This window comes from Gigantopelta aegis, chromosome 7 (genome assembly GCF_016097555.1).
Source record: "Gigantopelta aegis isolate Gae_Host chromosome 7, Gae_host_genome, whole genome shotgun sequence".
Lineage (NCBI taxonomy): Eukaryota > Metazoa > Mollusca > Gastropoda > Neomphalida > Peltospiridae > Gigantopelta > Gigantopelta aegis.
Genome location: NC_054705.1, coordinates 33682562 through 33702430, shown reverse-complemented (window position 1 = coordinate 33702430; position 19869 = coordinate 33682562). Strand labels below are relative to the sequence as shown.

Here is a 19869-nt window from a genome sequence, read left to right as displayed (position 1 = left end):
CACAAAGAGGTGTAAACGTAAGTTACGAGTAAAGTTAGACGTAAATCTAAGAGTGCCCTCGACCACAACTACTCGCACACGTAAACTGCTACAGCCACTTCGATAATTCATAAAATGGTCACACTTTTGGTTTTTGTAAAGTGTTTAACAAATTAACTCCCTTTATTAATCCAGTGATAGTCAGTTTTGTTACCTGTGTCATTTGATCCACTTAGGGCGGGATTTAACTCAGTCGGTTGAGTGCTCGCTTGGGGTACCAGTGTCACAGGATCGAACCACCTCAGTGGATCCATTCAACTGATATTTTTGTTCAGTGCATCACAGCTGGTAAAAGGCCGTGGCATGTGTTTTCCTGTCTGTGGGAAAGCGGATATAAAAGATCCCTTGCTGCATTAGGAAACAAATGTAGCGGGTTTCCTCTAACAACTATTTGTTAGCACTAAGAGAGCTTCAAAAATATGGGCCCAGGAACCTAACGTTGCGCTTACAATGTACTTTTGTAAACAAAAGGAACAGTGTATCGTTTAATATTTATAAATAAATAAAATATATAAATACATTTATTTATAAATACAATACAATAAAATAAAATAAAAATTAAATTAAAAAAAAAAAAATTAAATACATAGTTATAAGAAGAAGAAGAAGAAGAAATAGCAATCCAGTTATTAACAGTCATTAAAAGTGAAGTATATATTTAGGAAGGGGTGCAAATTAAAAACAAATAATAATAAAATAGAGGCAAATAGTCTTGCCAAATAAATAAATTAAAATGTGGGACCAAGATATAACACCCAGCATACTAATAAAATATAGAAATGCAGATATAGAGGGAGATAACTGGAAAACAGGTCAATAAATAGAGCACATTGATTTATTAATCATCGGCTATTGCATGTCAAACATATGGTCATGTTTGACAGTGATAGAGAGAAACTAGGCTATATTTTTCCATTAGTAGCAAGGGATCTTTTATATGCACCATCCCACAGACAGGATAGCACATACCACGGCCTTTGATATACCAGTCGTGGGAAAAAAAGGTCAAACACCAACCATAAGCGTCTGGGGGTGGAGGGAGGCAATTTTCGAATTCGGGTAAAAACGAATAAGACATTCGGGCAAAATGAGCTGGCCTTAAAACTTCTCTCTATGTTTTTCATTCATTCTACTGACAGTATTATTTTTAACGTAACCCATGTAAAAAGGAAGGAGGGAACTGTTTTATTAATGACGCCACTCAACACATTTTATTTACGGTTATATGGCTTTTAGATTAGTACCAAGGGATCTTTTATATGCACCATCCCATAGAGAGGATAGCACATATCACAACCTTTAATATACCAGTCCTGGTGCACTGGCTGGAGTGAGAAATAGCCCAATGGGTCTACTGACAGGGATCAATCCCAAACCGACTGCGCGAGCACTTTACCACTGGGTTACGTCCCGCCCCACTCCCCCGTGTAACAATGCGTGGTGATTCTTATACAGGCGTGTGTGCAGAGAGAGAGAGAGAGAGAGAGAGAGAGAGACAGAGAGACAGAGAGGGGGGAGATAGGGAGGGGTAGAGGGAGAGAGAAATAACAAAGAAATACGCGACAGGTAAATTCTTTACTCAACTTGATTACCTGCACTTGACAACGATAATATACTTTGTCTGAATTTATATAAATAAAGAATTATTTTTTTCATGTGGATTATGAGCCCCACACCTACCCACACCCCCAATCCTACCACCACTGCAACAGTTTTCTTTTGGTTCATTAAACAAAATGGACTGAACATTTATGAAAATAAACACCCAGTGAAACACACTTGGGGTTTTGTTAAAATGAATTATGGCACGCACAGTTATAGTCTAAAATATGTAGGCAGAACCCCCAAAAGAGAAACGGAAACTGCTTTTAATACAGGGGCAATTTTCCGTTATTATTATTTAATAGCCATACAAAAGTAATAATATTAAAAAACTAAATAATATTTTTAAAATCCAAATGCAAATATACAATTTATAATCTGGAATAAAAGTTAGATTTTAAAATGTCATCAGTATTATTTAACACACATAAACAACTTTTAGAGGCACATCCAAGACATAGAGGGGAATGGAGTGCTCAATTATGGACACCACAAGTTAGTTTTTCATTAAATTTGTCATTGCTTTCAGTCAGCTCTACAAAGATTTGATTTCCATTATTGTACCAAGTGTAATAACATTAGTCCGTCAAACCAATTGTATCTTAAATAACTAGTGATGTTAACTACTAGTATTTACACTTTTAATACATAGGGACTTAATTCCATGTTACACGTATATATACTCTATTCCATGTTGAAACTTAAAATACCATAAACTTAAATGAGGTTTTGTACATCATATACAGAATATACAGAGAAAGAAATAAGGGAACACTTAGTATTGAATACTATTATCGTCCTAATGTCTGTATAAAGTACGAAGATGTAATGTGGGAGTCACTGAATGACAGGAATGTAAGACTGGATGATAGTGACATGGTTAACTTCCTGACACAATAGATGAGTGTTTTTGTTGCAGTCACTATCTCCTGTAAGTGTTGGTGTGATCCCTTATTTCTTTCAATCAGTACATATTGCTAAACAGGACATACACTGAAATACACAACAAACAACAACAATTCAAAGTAATATTTATCATTTATTTCACCTTACAAATTGTGAAGAGTGAAGCAAGTGTAGTGTAGAAGTAAATAAACCAAGTGTAAATAACTTAAGATAAACACATCTTAAATTGTTAATTAAAGTGGGTGACATGTCACAGGGAACATGTAATTAAAGTTACTCAGTATTGTACATGAACAAAAATTATTACTTAAAATTATTTTTTATTTGTATTTTTCATAATTATTTAGTTAATTTGTCTTTATTTTATGAATTGTTTTGCACTGAAGTTCTCAATTATAATCATCTAACTGTAACATTATTTTACTGCTGCATATTGATTTAAATTCAAAATGAAGATGTATGAAAAATGTAAAATATGAATATCATTTTGTGTTAACAGAGCATGTAAATTACTTTGTCATCTACAGCTGTCTTTAAGAGTAAATGTATTACTAGTAAATAACAGCTCTGCTATCAACATCATGAACCACTGGGTTGAAATCTCTTTCATATCAATGTTATCATTTTGTAACAAAACAAAACCTGGATCACTGTCATTGAATTTCTCTGAATCAGATGGAGCTTTCTAGCACAGTTATGCAACATTACACAAACCATAACTTTATGAATCTTAGAAGGTTCCAAAACGCACACATTCAACACCTTGCTTGAACTTTGTCCAGCTGTATATATTCTCACTTTAGATGCACCTGGGTTCACAATCAGAGTATACAACAACTTATGTGCCATGTACCTGGAACAAAATGTTACAAATATGACATTTATGATAATACGGTGATCTGGGAAATAACAGGTGGTTTTTTTTGTTGTTGTTGTTGTTGTTGTTTTGTTTGGGTTTGTTTGTTTTTGGGTTTTTTTTTTTTTTTGGGGGGGGGGGGGGGGGGTGGGTGTTAAAAGAAAAAGAACAAATCATCTGCTTCACCAAGGTAAAAAAAAGAAAGAAAAGAATTTTACAGCATGTCACAATATATGTTTATAGAGCACTGTTTTAATTTTTTTAGTTTTTTTTTGTACAAATGATAGATTTGTTATGTAACTAAATAGTTTTACTTTTATCAAATCTATGCTTCAATAATAGTGAAAAATTGTATCTTATGTTTAGTGGTTAAATTATCTTACCAATGCCATATTTTATGCTTTAAAATAATTACTTCAGCTAGTTATCTCTATCTCTCTGTTTGTGTGTGTGTGTGTGTGTGTCTCTCTCTCTCTCTGTACTGTCTGTTTCTCTCTCTCTCTCTCTCTCTCTCTGTCTCTCTCTCTCTCTCTCTCCACACACACACACACACTGTCTGCATTACCTGCACATTGACAGAATGACACCATTTGCTACAGCCATGTTCGTTTTGTGGTTTGGCACCTGCTGAAGTTGTCAGTCTCACCAAATTGTTGACTGATGTATGCCTATAACATAAAATGAACACATACATAAATAAGTGAAATCAATGAAAATAGCTTATATAATTATTATATATCTTGCACATGTTTTCAATAAAAATTAAATTAAACTACTTGTTTCAGTTACGGAAAATATGTTCTGCTAAAATGGTAGCCTACACTACACAGTTTACAGTACTGTACACTGGCCATTTGAATCATCCGGTGCGTTTAATATTATTTACGCTGACAATTTTGTGAAAATTTAAAACCTTTATTTGCTTACCTTAGGCTAGTTGTTTGACAAGCCGTTGTCTGTGTTCCCAGGTATACCCACCCCCAATAAAAACATACAGATTAATTTCTATATTTCCATTTTTGTATATTTTCCCCAAATAACCTTCCCATTTTTGGATAAGTTGTCGATGTGTTTTCGTGAACAACATACATGTATGACGTAATCAAAGTTCGTGTTTACGTTGTTTAAAATTGAAAAGAAATACAGTAGCAAGTACAATGCCAATGGGAGGGCTTTTGATGGGGGACGGTTTTCGATAGGTTACATTAAAACATTGAAGACAATGCATGTCGATGTGGCAAATACAAACAGACTGAAATAAATATGTGTTGCAAACTTGTACTTTTGTAGATTTTTGACAGCGACGTTAACACGCCCAACCGACTGGACACTTCGATGTTTCCAGCTATTTCATCTGTGATCTTCAGAATATCTTGTTGTTCAAATTTAAATTCTTCATGCTCTTCCACATTATAAAAAGTGTCAAATTGCTTTGCTCGATCAAGATATAACCAGTTTTGTCGACATATTTGCCTGTTTCTGAATCGCAACACACCAGCGCGGCCATTTTCCTTTCAGACTTATCTGGTGGATAGGCCTTTATACGCAGAAAATGTAGCGAATAGCCGCCGCCATTATTCGCGTTTAGGCTATTCGGGGAGCTCTATCCTGCCGTCATGCATACCAAATTTCCCCACTTATCCGGCGGAGAGGCACTATTCCCGGATAGTGGACTTATCCGCCCCTCGTGCATACGGCCCCTGGTCTTGCATTTATGATTAGACACATTTCTTTTTTGATCAGTATATTCAGATTACAAAACAGAAGATTAATATATAACAGCAACATGTATAGTAACAATATTGTCTGAAAGGTGTCATTAGAACTAATATTTTATAGCTTGCACTTTTAAATGTGATATAAACAGAATAAGAAATAGTTAATTGGCGGCCATATTGAATTGTGACGTCACCTGTCCATTGGGGGTCATTGCCAGGTTGGTCCTATATCAAGTTTTACTCCCAATTGCATGCAAAGTGGCATGTTAGTATCACATTTTGAACTTTTATACTATATATATTACTTAGCCAATTACTAAGTATATATGCATTTTCCATACATGTATACATGTAAGATGGCAGCCATTTTGAGGTTTTTATTGCCATTCAAATGAAATTTAGGAATGTTTTTATTATACTGGGTCTCCTTAATATCCTAATACATCTTAAATTAGTAATTTGTTTTTATCACCAAATTCCCATGTGATTACATAAGCAACCAAATTAAATGGTTCTTATCGCATCCATGAACCATAGTGGCCATTTTGAATTTTTGAATTATTAAGTCACTGCCGTAATAGAAAGATTAAGCTCTTACAATATAGAATCATTACTTGAAAAGTAAATGAGTTTTACTTATTTGTTAATCATTTGGCTGGTCTAAATAGTCATTTAATTAAATTTGATTTAATTTTACAGAGTGCGAAATAAGAAACGGCCATCTTGGATTTGACTCAGTTTTAACAGCTTTTTGGTAGTCCGATTTTGATAGATTTTTTATATGTTATTCCCTATGTCCAAGAGTACCAGAAACGATTAAAAAAACCTTTTGTAAAAAAAAATTGGAGGTTAAGGTGTTTTTTCTCACATATCGACTCTACTATATGACGCAGTTGTCGTAACCCTATATATATTTTTTTAATGCATTATAATTCCCCCATTCTTAAAATTAATATACAGGTACAGGTAAGCAACAAAACATAACCTCCAAACAAACATTACTACAGAAGAAAACAGTTTGATAAACCAGTAGAAAACCTTAACGTCACGCTACATTTTTTCCTAATGTAGCAAGGGATCTTTTATATGCACTTTCCCCACAGACAAGAAAGCACTGGTTGGAATGAGAAAAAACCCCAATAAGCTGAATGGATCCACCGAGGTGTTTCGATCCTGCGACGCAAGCACCTCAAGCGTGCACTCAACCGACTGGGCTAAATCCTGTCCCGAGAAGTAAAAAGTAATACTTTTAACTGATTTTGTATAACTGGATGTATTCTTGTAGACAATAAATAACCCCAAAATCTATTGAAAATGCACCAGTCAGATTTGAAGCTGTAAAAAGGATATGAGAAGACTATAATAGAATCTATCACCGTTTTGAGGTATAGAGAAGGCAATTCCAACCTGAGGGACAAACTGTTTTTTGTGAGGATCGAGGTTTACTGAGGCCATTACAGAAACATTTCGTGCCGAGGGTTGGAATTGCCTTATTTATACCTCACAACGGTGATCGATTCTTTTTCTTGCCCATTTAATTTCAGTAACAAAACATGAATTTTTTAAGTGAAGGTTTGTTTATTGTCGGACGATTCGTAAACATTTTACCTACAAACTCGTTTAATCATACGCGGGTAAAATATAGTCCATCTCATGCAATGACATAAACTGTTGTTAAATAAAACATTTCCTTCTTGTAGGCAATACTCGGTAAATAACCCAATATTTTTTATACAAGGGTTAGGGTCACTTAGAGGATAACTATGTTGTTTTTGACCATTTGCAGACATTTGTGCTGATTTTATAATCACTAATTGAGTTTTATCATCCATTAAAATCTTTTGTAGGAGATATTGCTGGCACTATAATTTGCAAAATCTCCTGCGATATTCTCCTAGGAGATATCGCTCCTTATAATCTTGACTGGTCAAATTTTAATCAAGAGACATTAATTTGTTACATCACTGTGTATGTTTCAACGCTAAACCTATCATTAGTAACTTCACGCCACTCGTTCTGCTAGTTAACGAGTCTACCACTGCCAAATAGAGTGACATTCAACACACATTACTGAAATTGTTTACAATTGTCGCAAAGGGAAAAGAATGATAATGGATGATAAAAAGAATACCCCCCCTCATGTCTTGTGAGATCATTATTTATCAGCACTCATTAAATTATGAGATCACAACACTCTCGGGGAGTCTCCTCTATTTATCGGTGGAATGAAGACGGCTAAAGAGGATATTTGCAACTGTATAAACCAGCATGAACGTATGCAAATGGTCAAATACAACATACATGTGTAGTTATCTCCATTTTAATTCAAAATCCATTTTCTTTTTAAAAATTGTTTAAATAATAATTTTTCGTAATGAAGGCAGCGTTAACATAACCCTGGTCACTAGCATCATATTTTATGTCATCCACCTCATAAATTAATTATATTGCAAGCCAATACAAAAAATATTTTTTTACATGTAATGCAACTTCTGCTCCTGATATAGTTTTTGTATTTTGTTTATTAACAACTATACCCATCCTTATTCCGAATAATCACCATGACAACTGGTGCTCGATAATGAAGATTCATAATTCGTCATGGTTGCCGTTACTTACTTTCACATTCCTGTCAGCGTCGCAAACATGACATCACACAAACGTTTATAAACCGCATTTACGTCGTAAGATTTAGAGGAGCACGCATTTTGCTTCAGAAAAAGATTCGACGTTGGTATTTTAAAGTATAAGTACGTCCAACTAAATGGCGAGAAGTAGCGTATGAATATGTAAATAGGCTTTTGGGGAATCCCCCAAATATCCGACAGGTTCATCACTTGTTACTGTCGCAAAGGGATTTGATTTGCCAATCACATTTCAGGTTAAATGTGTGTTGTATTGCAAACTCACACATGCGGTAGCAATAACAATTGAAAATTGATTTATTAATTTGTTGATATTATCGATGACAATGACAAATTATTGCGAGCTAGCATGTTTTTTTAAGGTGTTTTTTTTAAAACCCACTAGCCCATGGGGCTACTTACTGGGTTTGCATTTGTCACCAGTGCCGGATCTATAAGGGGTCAAAGGAGGCCCCGGGCCAACCTGTCAGAGGGGCCCCCCAGACTAAGGACTTTCTTTATAAAAAAATATAATAATTATAAAATTATTTTATTTTATTTTATTTGTCATGTAATTTAATTTCTATGTTGAGGGGCCCTTGAACCTGAAGTGCCCCAGGCCACTGCCCCGGGCCCCCCAAGGTCTAAATCCAGCCCTGTCTGTCACTAACTCTGTGTTAAAAAAGCACTTGCCCCGGGCGTCGATCGGGCTAGCAGATTTGTCGAACTCTGGATGCGTTTGCAATGGAATTCAGAATATAGGTATTTTATCATGATGCAATTAACTCTGTAAATGGAATTTCAAACTGGGCCTGAAATATTGAAAAGACACTGATCATTTTAACAGACAAAAACTAATGAGCATCAAACTGAATAATTTTTAAATAAATTAAATTAAAAGTATGCGTTTCTTTTTGTTCTTAGGTATATATGAAGGAGGACACTTTAATCTTTTCTCCAAGTGATATCTTACTATATAGTATAGGCATTGTCTTTTGATCGATCTGTAACACAGTGTTAAAAAATATTTAAAAAAAGAAAAATAATAAATAAAAAGTGTTATTCAGGCCTTTGAAAATTGCAAGAGCGATAGTTTTGTTTGCACGTCGCTCACATAAGTATACTTTGTGTAACCCAATTTTCGTTCGCGCATTAAAAGAAAAGAAATGTTTTATTTAATGACGCACTCAACACATTTTATTTACGGTTATATGGCGTCAGACATATGGTTAAGGACCACACAGATATTGAGAGAGGAAACCCGCTGTCGCCATTTCATGGACTACTCTTTTCGCTTAGCAGCAAGGGATCTTTTATATGCCCAATCCCACAGACAGAGTAGTACATACCACAGCCTTTCATATGCCAGTTGTGGTGCACTGGCTGGAATAAGAAATAGCCCAATGGGCCCAACAACGGGGATCGATCCCAGACCGACCACGCATCAAGCGAGCGCTTTACCACTGGACTACGTTTCGCCATTTGTGCACTGAATTTATGACATCATTTACGTGTTCATGAAATGGGTTACCTGAATTTGATTTTGGCGTAACCCATAAATGGTTTATGCAAATTTTCTCTTCTCAGAGGCCTTTTATTCCAAATCAGTAACAGCATTTGAATGAATGAATAAATGTTTTAACGACACCCCAGCCATTGGGTGTCAGCTCATGCAGCCATATATTTGGAGACAACCCTTCATTTCAAACGGACAGCTCATGCAGCCATATATCTGGAGACAACACTTCATTTCAAACGGACACAGTAGTATAAAAAGCCTTAATTAGCAACTGTTGAGAAAAGAAAGGAAGGAAGGATTGTTTAACGTGCAATCATTGATGTCTCCATTGTTGTGTGCTCAATTAATCTGTCTGTACGGAAGCAATTCACATTTAACAGTTTCACAGGGAACACCTTTTTTCATGCTATGGAATTTACTACAAGTTATTTATTTCTTAACCGATTGTTTTCTAAATTGCACACCAAAATAGCATTTTACTTTTCTTCCGACTGGTTTATTCTAGTAGCACGTGCTATGGCCCCGCGCTTCAGGGGGTCCCGCGGTGAGTAATTGTGTACATTTATTTTCCCCAGGTAATTTTTCCCCCTCTCCCCGAAGGGGTTGAACAATATATATCTTGGGAATTGGGGCCCCCCCCTGTTATTTGTGCTATTGGTCCTGCGAATCCTTACACTGGCTCTGAATACATAATTCTAAACTTTTTTTTTATTCTTTTTTTATAAAGGCCTTCATTTAAAAGTTATAAAACAATGTCAAAACTGTAAACTATCGACAGAACAGTGCTTAGTGTCGGTTCACTACCGCTGGCCTATATCCAGCTTGACCCGACCCCGTTTGAATATGTAATTTGTGCACACGGCACGCTAGTTAGGTTACATAGAAACATACATGTGTAATCGAGTGGGTGCTAGTAATTCTTACTTGTGCACTTTTTTTTTTTGGTTCACGTTTTGTAATCATACTGGACCAAATAAAATGTTATCATGTATTTATTTATTTATTTATTTTTGGGCAACTAATGTAAGATTATGAACAATGCATTACAAAGTTCTTGTTAATATTTTCATGAAAATAGCGGGGTTTGTCAAATGTGTGTTTTGTTTATGAATCTTAACCATCATCTATTAAATGAAATGAAACTGAAAGCCACACAATCAACAATTATGTATTGTTTGAATTTAAGGGAAAATGGATCTCTTTATTATTATTAAATACAAACAATAATTAACAGTAATTAAGTTTGTAACTTTGTTTTAACTGCGGCTTATGTACGGACGAAGATCGAAACTGTCTAAAACCAAGTGGTGCGGTTTATACACCAATGCGTGTAATAGGCCAGAAAATATGGTACATCACTTTTTTAGTCTTTATTAGTGGCAAGTAAACATTACTTAACTACTTCTTTTTTTAAAGTTTGTGTCAACAAAAATGTTTACAGGTATTTAGAAAATAGCAATAGCCAACAAGCTCAGAGCTGGAACAATAAAACACAAATGGATATAGTTTGTAATAATAAAACATGACACTAATTAACACACAAAAAGGAAAAAAAACCACACGGAATTTTCAAAAATCTTAAACGGAATGTGGCAAAATCTGAAACGGAAAATTATCCCACCCTACTAAAGCATCAGTCGAAATCACGTGGGTTTGTTTGCCACTCGGAACTCCTCGGCCGATTCCATGAGACATCAGGAAAAATCGTAATCGGCTGAAGTATTCTGAATAGTAAACATTCCAGTGCATTCGATTGGAACATAGAGTGCATTCAATTAGAAAATAGCCGATGTGTCACCAAATCACAACAATCTTAAGCAATTAGTCCCTATGTGTACATGTGTATAACTACAAACATTTAAAAACATTATTTAAAAGTAATGTATTTTATTGTCAGACAGTACATATTACATTTTACATTGACAACATATTAATTCCAAACCTGTTGGTTGCTGTTTTATTGGAAAATAAATATAACTCTAGTTTCAAAACACGGATGAAATTAGGGCAACCTCAATGTGAACCCATACTTGCCCTCTGGGCAAGCAACCAAAATCCTTAAAATTGAGCACTGTTTTGACATGTGACCACGTGTGATATTCAGATGTCGTCGCTTTATCACAATTCATATGATAAATCTAAACATCAAGCATGATCAAATGTCATAAAAGACACAGACTGGTATATACGATGGTACATGCCATGAACTAAGTCATGTTAGAAATGTTAATAATACTAACAGAATTGACAAAAGAGAATGTTTGATTAACATATTCTGACATGTGACCACACGTGATATTCAGATGTCGCCGCTTTATCACAATTCAGGTGATAAATCTAAACATCAAGCGTGATCAAATGTCATAAAAGACACAGACATGACTTCCATTAAAGAACTAAGGCAATAATAGTATCTATTGAAGTATATTCGTGTAATACAAAAAAAATCAATTTTTTTCCAATTATTATGACCTTTAGTGACATTTTATGAACATGGCCCCCCCACCTCCCCACCCCCCACACACACACCAGCCAAACGACTAAGTAACTGTATATGGATTCACTTTGGGTATTTGGTGTAGCAGAGACATAATGTAATTAGTAATATGATCATTATTATTATTATTATTATTAATTTAAAGAAACTTTGTGGCTGTTTGGTGTAGCACCAACACTAGTGGCAATAATAAATAAAATCATGGTAAAGCTCAAGCAGTCCGAGTGCACTGCGGTGCAGCTCACGCTGTTTATGATGGTGTTGGACAGGGCCCACGATCATACAACCTTGCAGCATGATGGCCTGTTGCTTTCCATCTTCTCTTTTAAAAAAAAAAAAAAAAATGAGACAGAAGAATGAATGAATGAATGGATGGATGGATGGATGGATGTGTAACGACACCCCAGCCCAAAACTAGATCCACGAAAAAGAGAAAAATAAAACAATATTTCTTTTATTAACACCTATACTGTATGAGTAGCCGTTAGATATAATTTATCGTACATAAATTACGTAAATAAAAGATAATATGTAATGAATGAAAGCAAACTGAATACATTTTAAAACAACTTGAAAGATAAATAATATCTAATGCATACAAATGTAGTATTCTATTTCTTACATATACTCAAAAAGAAGGTTTATAATAAATTTAAAACATCTTTTCCAACTAAAATTTATTATCTTATACACAACAAAGCAAGCAATTTCAACCATGCTTATTTCATTGGCTGTATGGCGACTGGGTCATAACCTAGGCACAGCCAATCGTATAACTTTAAACCAATAACACATGTGATATACTGCCATTTGATATCATAACCCATGAAGTGTGTAAAACACTAAGAAACCGAAATACTTTATATGAAGTGTTAACCACATGCAGAAAATGGTATTTGGGGTATTAAGTCGCTATGGCAGCCTCCACTGTTGCCTACTTTTCATGCTTACAAGGAAATGGTTTATTTAACCACGCACTCAACACATTTTATTTACGGTTATATGGTTAAGGACCACACAGATATTGAGGGAGGAAACCCGCTGTTGCCACTTCATGGGCTACTTTTTGATTAGCAGCAAGGGATCTTTTATATGCACCATCCCATACAGGACAGCACATACCATGGTCTTCGATGTACCAGTCGTGATGCACTGGCTGGAGCGAGAAATAGCCCAATGGGCCCACCAACGGGGATCGATCCCAAACCGACAGCGCATCAAGCAAGCACTTTACCACTGGACTACATTTCGCTCCCTTCATGCTTACAATTACATTATTACTATGTTCTTTAGATATAGCCACTTACCGTTCTCCAAATGCCTCCTACTTTGAAAGAAAACGAAAACCCTGATCATGCTTTCCACCAGAAAATAATAATTTGAGGGTATGTACGTAATAATAACAAAATGGATGATACGTACCTCCACTAGGTGGTTTTGGGTCTGGGCCTATATTTTCGAAGCTACGATATCGTAAAACCATCGTAAGCTATGATGTCACTACAGTACATGCCATAGTGACGTCACAGCTTACGATGGTTTTCACGATTTGGTATTTATCAAAAATATGCGCCCCGAAATCTTCTGAAATTGGGACACTGTATTTCATAGGGGTGGGATGTAACTCAGTGGTACAGCACTCGCTCGATGCACGGTCAGTCTGGGATCAATCCTCGTCAGTGGGCCCATTGCACTATTTCTCGTCACAGCCAGTGCACCATGACTGGTATATCAAAGGCCGTGGTATGTGCTATCCTGTCTATGGGATGGTGCATATAAAAGATCCCATGCTGCTAATCTAAAAGAGTAGCCCATGAAGTCGGGGCTCGCGCTGTTGGTAGTCAAATTAGCCATTGGCTAATTTAAACAAAAAATGGCTAATAAAATTTGCAAGTGGCTAAAATATTGGCTAAGCCATTTTCTATCTTTTGAACAAACGGTTACATGATCTATCCGACACCTCAAAATAATAATAATACCAAATATTTAGTGTAATAGCGATCTCGCGACCAGTAAGGCAAATACTACAGGCAAACAAAATCAAGGATATGCTATTACTACAAACAACTTAATATATCTATATTTGTGTGACCCATATTGCTGATTGTTTATATAGATATAGATAAGTCATTCTCCACCATTGTTCCACACTATTGTATTTTATTGTTATAATGCTGATAACTTGCAAAACGTAACACAATAAAAAAAACTTGAACTTGATGTAAATTTGTAAAAAAACCCACCCAATAGTTGTTCGCATCAATGAATACCTAACTGCAGTTTCATTTATTTCCTTTGTCTTTGTTAATTTCGTACCCATGGTTGAGAGCACGCATGCAGATCGAGATCGCGGGAAATGAACATGCAGTATTTATACAAATTGCAGTTAAACATACACTAAATAAAATTAGTTTACAATAATCATGATATTTATTAGATAATGTTAGATATCAATTTGTAAGACTGTGAGGTGACATTTAGAAAATTTGTTTCTAATTTTCATTATTATTCATACTTACCTAGTGCTAGCACAACAAATATGCTATTCAACCTGAGTCATACCTACACACTGCAGAATTCTCTCCCTTGCCGGATATGCGCAATGCTATCCTTGCACGGGCTACCTGTAACTTCATTCTCGGTTCAAAGTCCACCCACCGAGGGAAAGCCTCATAGGGGTGGGTGGGAGGTATAGTTTGTTGTGCTAGCACTAGGTAAGTATGAATAATAATGAAAATTAGAAACAAATTTTCTAATAGTCTTATTCAACTTACTGTGCTAGCACAACAAATATGCTATAACGGACGTGCAATGACACCGTTAGAGCACGTGAATTCAACATTAATGGGAGGAGGTAAGAAAATAGAGGACTTACCCGTACCCAAAAAGCTCCTTTGAAGTAATGACATGGAGATAGGACGAACCACGACATACGGAAACAAGGAGTCAAAAAACACTTTTGGGAATAAAAAGGGGCTTCCCAAAAAAAAAACTCATCCCCATGAAAGGGAGGAAAAACATCTCCCCAGGGAGAGGAAACGGTAGACAACACTACAAAAACCCCCATCCCTCAGAAAAGAGTGGAGTGTTAAACATGTCCGAAGCGTGAATCGATGGCAGTCGGACGGAAAAGAGGTCGACCCCTTTCCGTTGCCCTGCGCACAGACACGACGTGTTGAGCCGCAATGACTGTCTGGATCCTACGTGTACCGTCAGGACCAACCGCCATATCCCGGAAATAGAAACGGTCAAAAGTGTGCCGTCCTTTCCAAACCCCTGCATTCATGACCTTTATAATATCTAAAGAGTCATGAAAATTCAGGGAAGCAGAAATGGCTCGGATCTCATGTGGTTTAACAGAGAAATTCCGTAACACATGATCACCCGCCATCTCATATGCTAGCTTGATGGTAGCTGCTATCCATCGAGACAAAGCATTTTTTGTGACATCACCCGGCCTAATGGTATAAGAAATAAACAATCTCTTTTTACCCTGCCGCCGGTTTTTCGTACGCTGCAAATAATACTTCAATGCTCTCACCGGGCAAAGAAGTCTATCCGAGTTATCAGATGACAGTGTACGAGATAAACTGTGAATGACAGTAGGTGGAAACTCTTCCCCTGGAGACTGGTTTTTAGCAACAAAGATAGGGTCGGTACGTAAAGTGACAGACCCGTCCGAATTGTAATCAACCAAGTCATGCAAAAAAGCATGTATCTCACTGATCCGACGACAAGCTGCCAGTGAAACCAGAAACAGAGTCTTCCACGTCAAGGCATGAAGACTAGCAAAACCTCAACGGCTCATAAGGCGCACCCTTAAGAGCATGTAACACCAGAAAGACATTCCATTTCGGAATAATGGAAGGTCGTTCAACCGTGGATTGTAATGATTTAAGTAAATCATGCAACACCAAGTTGGTAGAAAAGTCACGACATCCACACTGTTTAAGAGTAGTGAAAATCGCAGCTCTGTGACTTTTCACTGTCGTGACTTTAAGTTTCCTTTCTTGGACCAACGCCAGAAAGTACTCCGCTAAATCGTTGACAGTAGGCGATAAGGGATCGAAATCCCGTGCGTTCGCCCAACGAACCCACATACGCCAGTGACACTGATAAACCGACTCGGTAGATTTGCGCTTTGCTGAAGAGACGAGATGCGCAATTCTTGTCGAAAAACCTCTGCGTCGCAAGGAAGCCCTGATAACCTCCACGCGTGAAACCGGAAGACCTCCGGCTTCGGATGCCACACCGTCTGACTCAGTCGCTGGCTGAGTAGATCGGACAACACTGGTAATCGGAACGGGACTGCCACTAACAGTGACAGGAGCTGTGGAAACCAGGGCTGCGCCACCCACAGAGGAGCTATCAACGTCACGTGACAAGGTTCCTGGACCACTTTGATCAACACCTTGCCGAGTAAGACAGGAGGAGGGAAGGCATAAAAATCCAGTCCCGTCCAATCCATACTTAACGCGTCGTACTCCAACGCCAATGTGTCCGGTACCGGGGACACGAACACCGGCAATTGGTTGTTCAACCGTGTGGCAAACATGTCCACCTGTGGACTGCCCCACACCCGAAGAACCGCTGCGACCACCCCTTTGTTCAACATCCACTCCGTCTGAACAGGGGTATGTCGACTGAGGGCATCTGCTAACACATTCACCGATGAAGGAATATGTTTCGCCCACAGAGTGGTCCCTAGTTGGTCGCAGAATTCCAAAATCGCAAGAGCTTTGCGACCCAAAGTCTCCGATTTGGTTCCACCCCAACGATTGAGATATGCCACTACCGACGTATTGTCGCATCTCAACAGAATTCGACGGTGTCGAAGAACACACCGGAAATGAAGACAGGCACGATGCACTGCCTCCATCTCCAAACAGTTGATATGAAGCTTCCTCTCGGAGAGATTCCATACCCCTGAAATGTGTTGATCCAACAGATGCGCCCCGTACCCGTGCAGCGACGCATCCGTGAACAGGATCAGATTCGGAGCAGGGGGGTGCAACGGAACCGATAGGGACATGCACTTGTCCGACAGGCACTCCTGTATCGGATGAGTGAACCATGGGCCCAGAGGCACTATCGTGTCCCAATTGTGACCGTCCCACCGTGGGGACAAATGCCACTGGAGTGGTCGTTTGAATCGTCTGAACCGCACGATCAATGAGGCCAGAGATTCGAGGTGGCCCAACACCACGTGGAGAGATCGTACCGTAGTACTTTGCTCCCCCATCAAACGTCGCGCCGACGTTTGGAAATTGTGGATACGCGCATCGGTGAACCGACGCTACCACAAGATCGAAGACCACTCCGAGATATGTGAAAATCTGAGCCGGCGTTAACTCCGATTTCACCCAATTGGGAATAAAACCCAATTGGAGGATCGTGTCCAAAACCAACCCGACATTGGTCTGACACTCCTGTTGCGACGAAGCTGGGATCAACCAATCGTCCAGATAGGTATGCATTCGAACCCCTAACAAATGAACATGACCTACCACCGCTTTTACCACACGTGTAAAAGCATGGGGACTCGTCGCCAAACGAACGGGAGCACACGAAACTCGTACGCTTTCCCGTCGAACAGGAAGCGCAGAAACTTCCAAAACGCCTTGTGCACCGGGACATGGAGGTATGCGTCTTTCAGATCGATCGACACGGCCCACTCCCCAATTTGAAGCAGGTTCCGGACCGAATGAACCGTTTCCATTTTCATGGAAGGAACATCGACGTAGACGTTCAGTGGCTTCAAATTTAGGATTGGTCTCCATTCCCCATTTTTCTTCCGGGCGAAGAAAAGATGAGAATAAAATCCCGGAGTGTCCAGACTGACTCTCTGGATGGCCCCTTTGTCGAGAAACTCGGCAATCATACTCTCCACTAAAACGCGCCGATCCGCGGACGGTAACGGCGGCATTCTCGGAGTGGAAGTAAGAGGGGGGCTCGAAGAAAAGGGTATTTTGTAACCGTGTCGAACGACCGACAGAACCCAGGGGTCGAGACCAGGCAGCTTGCACCAATTTCGAAGGAAATGGCGGAGCCTGCCCCCCACGGGTATGGTTGCTAACGGTACCTCCGAAAGCAACTGCCGATCGTTCACGTACCCTCACCCCAACCGCTTACCACCCGTGCAACGCCTTTGGTGGACTGAGAACGGAACGCAGTACGACGTTTGCGTCCTCGCTTAGCGGAAGACGGGTTGTTACCTGGTTGCCTCCTAGTGTCAGGAACCCTAGGGATCTGAGCCGACTGTAAAAAAGCAGCCTTTTTTACAGGAGGAGGCTTGAACCCCGAAAACGTGGACCGACGTTTACCAGAGGTTGAGGGTCGAGTGTTCGGGACTGGTCGCGACAAATCCTTGTCTAGGACAATATTAAAATCGGGACCGAAAAGTAAATTTTTCCCGTACCGAACGTGTACGAAAAAAACGTCTTCGCAACGTTTGACGCACTCAAACCCGCCAGGTAATGGTCACGCCGTAACAAAAGACTGTTCGCAAACAATCGGCCAGATAACTGAGCGATATGCTTAGAGGCTTTTGACGCAGCCTCCAAACAGCCTTTCGCCATCGCGGGAAGGCTCTCGACAGCCTTATCCAAGCCAAATAGGAACGTACCTAAATGGTTATTAACCTGGAACATCGACTTAGCCAGCCGTTCGAACGATTCCAGATCCGCGATTGGCAATGACACATGCGGCGATGGGGAACAAGCGGCTCGGACACTAGCGGGGAACGACCGCCGGATGTTCGAGAAAATCCGCCCCCAACGTCTCATAGGAGTAGGCACGAAAAATGCGCGCTCCCGTTAGGATTTTCCCCGTAGGCAGTGCCGTTGGGTACTCATCAACACCCACTCCCAGGATACGATCACTGCCAGTGATCAACACATCAATGTCACAAAGTGAACTGTGCGCCTCCTGTGCAAGTGGTAAACCCGACTCCTCACGAGGAGTGACCAAATTCAAAGAACGGTTCCCGAAGGAGACACCCTTGAATGTAGGCTGGGCCTCAACCTGAGGTATAGCGTCCCCGCATACCTGTCGGACCTGGTCCCTGACAAAAGCCAGAACCGCCGGATAATCGCACTCCTCCTCTACCTCCGAACCGAAGTGAGAGAGAGCTGGGGTCAGCGACAGAATCCGGTCCAACCGACGCTTCCTCTGAAGCCAGGTCACTGTCCACTGGATCCCGAAGATCGATATGGACTCCTCCCCCTAATCGAGACGCCCCTGGGGCAGCGTCTCCCGAGACGGAAACAATAGGAACCGAACGACAATCCCTAACTGCATCGTCAAACTGCTGTCGAGACGCAGTTTTCTGCTGGTTTTTTGGCGGAAAACTGGGGGGGGGGGGGGGGGGAATTGGAGCCGCACCCGACGGTCCCGTCTGCGAAAGCAATGATCCCAACTGAGGCGAAGCGTTCAAAAATTCCACAAAACTCCGAAACAACGTTTCCTGAAAGCCTAACGGTCGTTCCTGCGCCAAGTGCGGAACGGTCGGAGTTTGCGGCCACAGAGTACCCCCAGCCGAGGGGTATCTGCGCGAACCTCGTCCTCTATCGAGTAAAGTCGAAGAGGTAGGGACCAAAGACGGTGCAAACTGTGAGGAGATGTCCGTTGCTACCGAAGTCACCGGACCCTTGGGGGTAAACATATGCAAACGGAGGACCCAAACGGGATGAGTCCTCCACCCAACGGTAAACATCGGTCGGGATGCCATCAGAGACGGATCCCGGCATCGGAACAACTGGCTCAGTTCGAAGCAAACTGGCAGAACTCTCCTCGGGCCTTGAGAATGCTGAGGTGCCGAAGCGACTGGCAGCAATCGAAGGCAAAGTCGGGGCCACCTGCTCTGCGGACGAAGCAGTGGACCTATGCACAACGGAGTGCATGTGCTCGGTAACCGATGAAGTCGTCAAAACCGGTGCCGCGACGACTCCACCCTGCCCCCCTTCTGTTTGTAAAGGTAACTGTAACGACGATGGCGACGCCCGCGACGAAGCCACACAAACAGAAGAAGGCGCTGTCACTAACGAAGACGGCTCACGTACCACGGTCACAATAGGAGCCCGGGGGGGCGCTCCCGACGTATCTGTAAC

General features: G+C 39.9%; 1 protein-coding gene and 1 long non-coding RNA gene across 6 annotated transcripts in view; one reads left to right on the top strand and one right to left on the bottom strand.

The window, feature by feature from the left end:
* Positions 1-19869, top strand: part of LOC121376758 — a 51657-nt gene that overhangs the window by 6952 nt on the left and 24836 nt on the right. The window lies entirely within an intron of this gene.
* The window catches only part of LOC121376756, a 78512-nt gene continuing 61310 nt past the window's right edge, over positions 2668-19869 (bottom strand). For 3 of the 5 annotated variants that reach the window (XM_041504525.1, XM_041504524.1, XM_041504526.1), the window contains one exon: positions 9581-12083. In XM_041504525.1, coding sequence (XP_041360459.1) covers positions 11939-12083 — 145 coding nt within the window. In that variant the 3' untranslated portion in view covers positions 9581-11938. Of the gene's footprint in view, positions 3401-3968; positions 4072-9580; positions 12084-19869 lie in introns of those variants that run through there. The other 2 variants (XM_041504527.1, XM_041504528.1) reach the window with 2 other exon arrangements.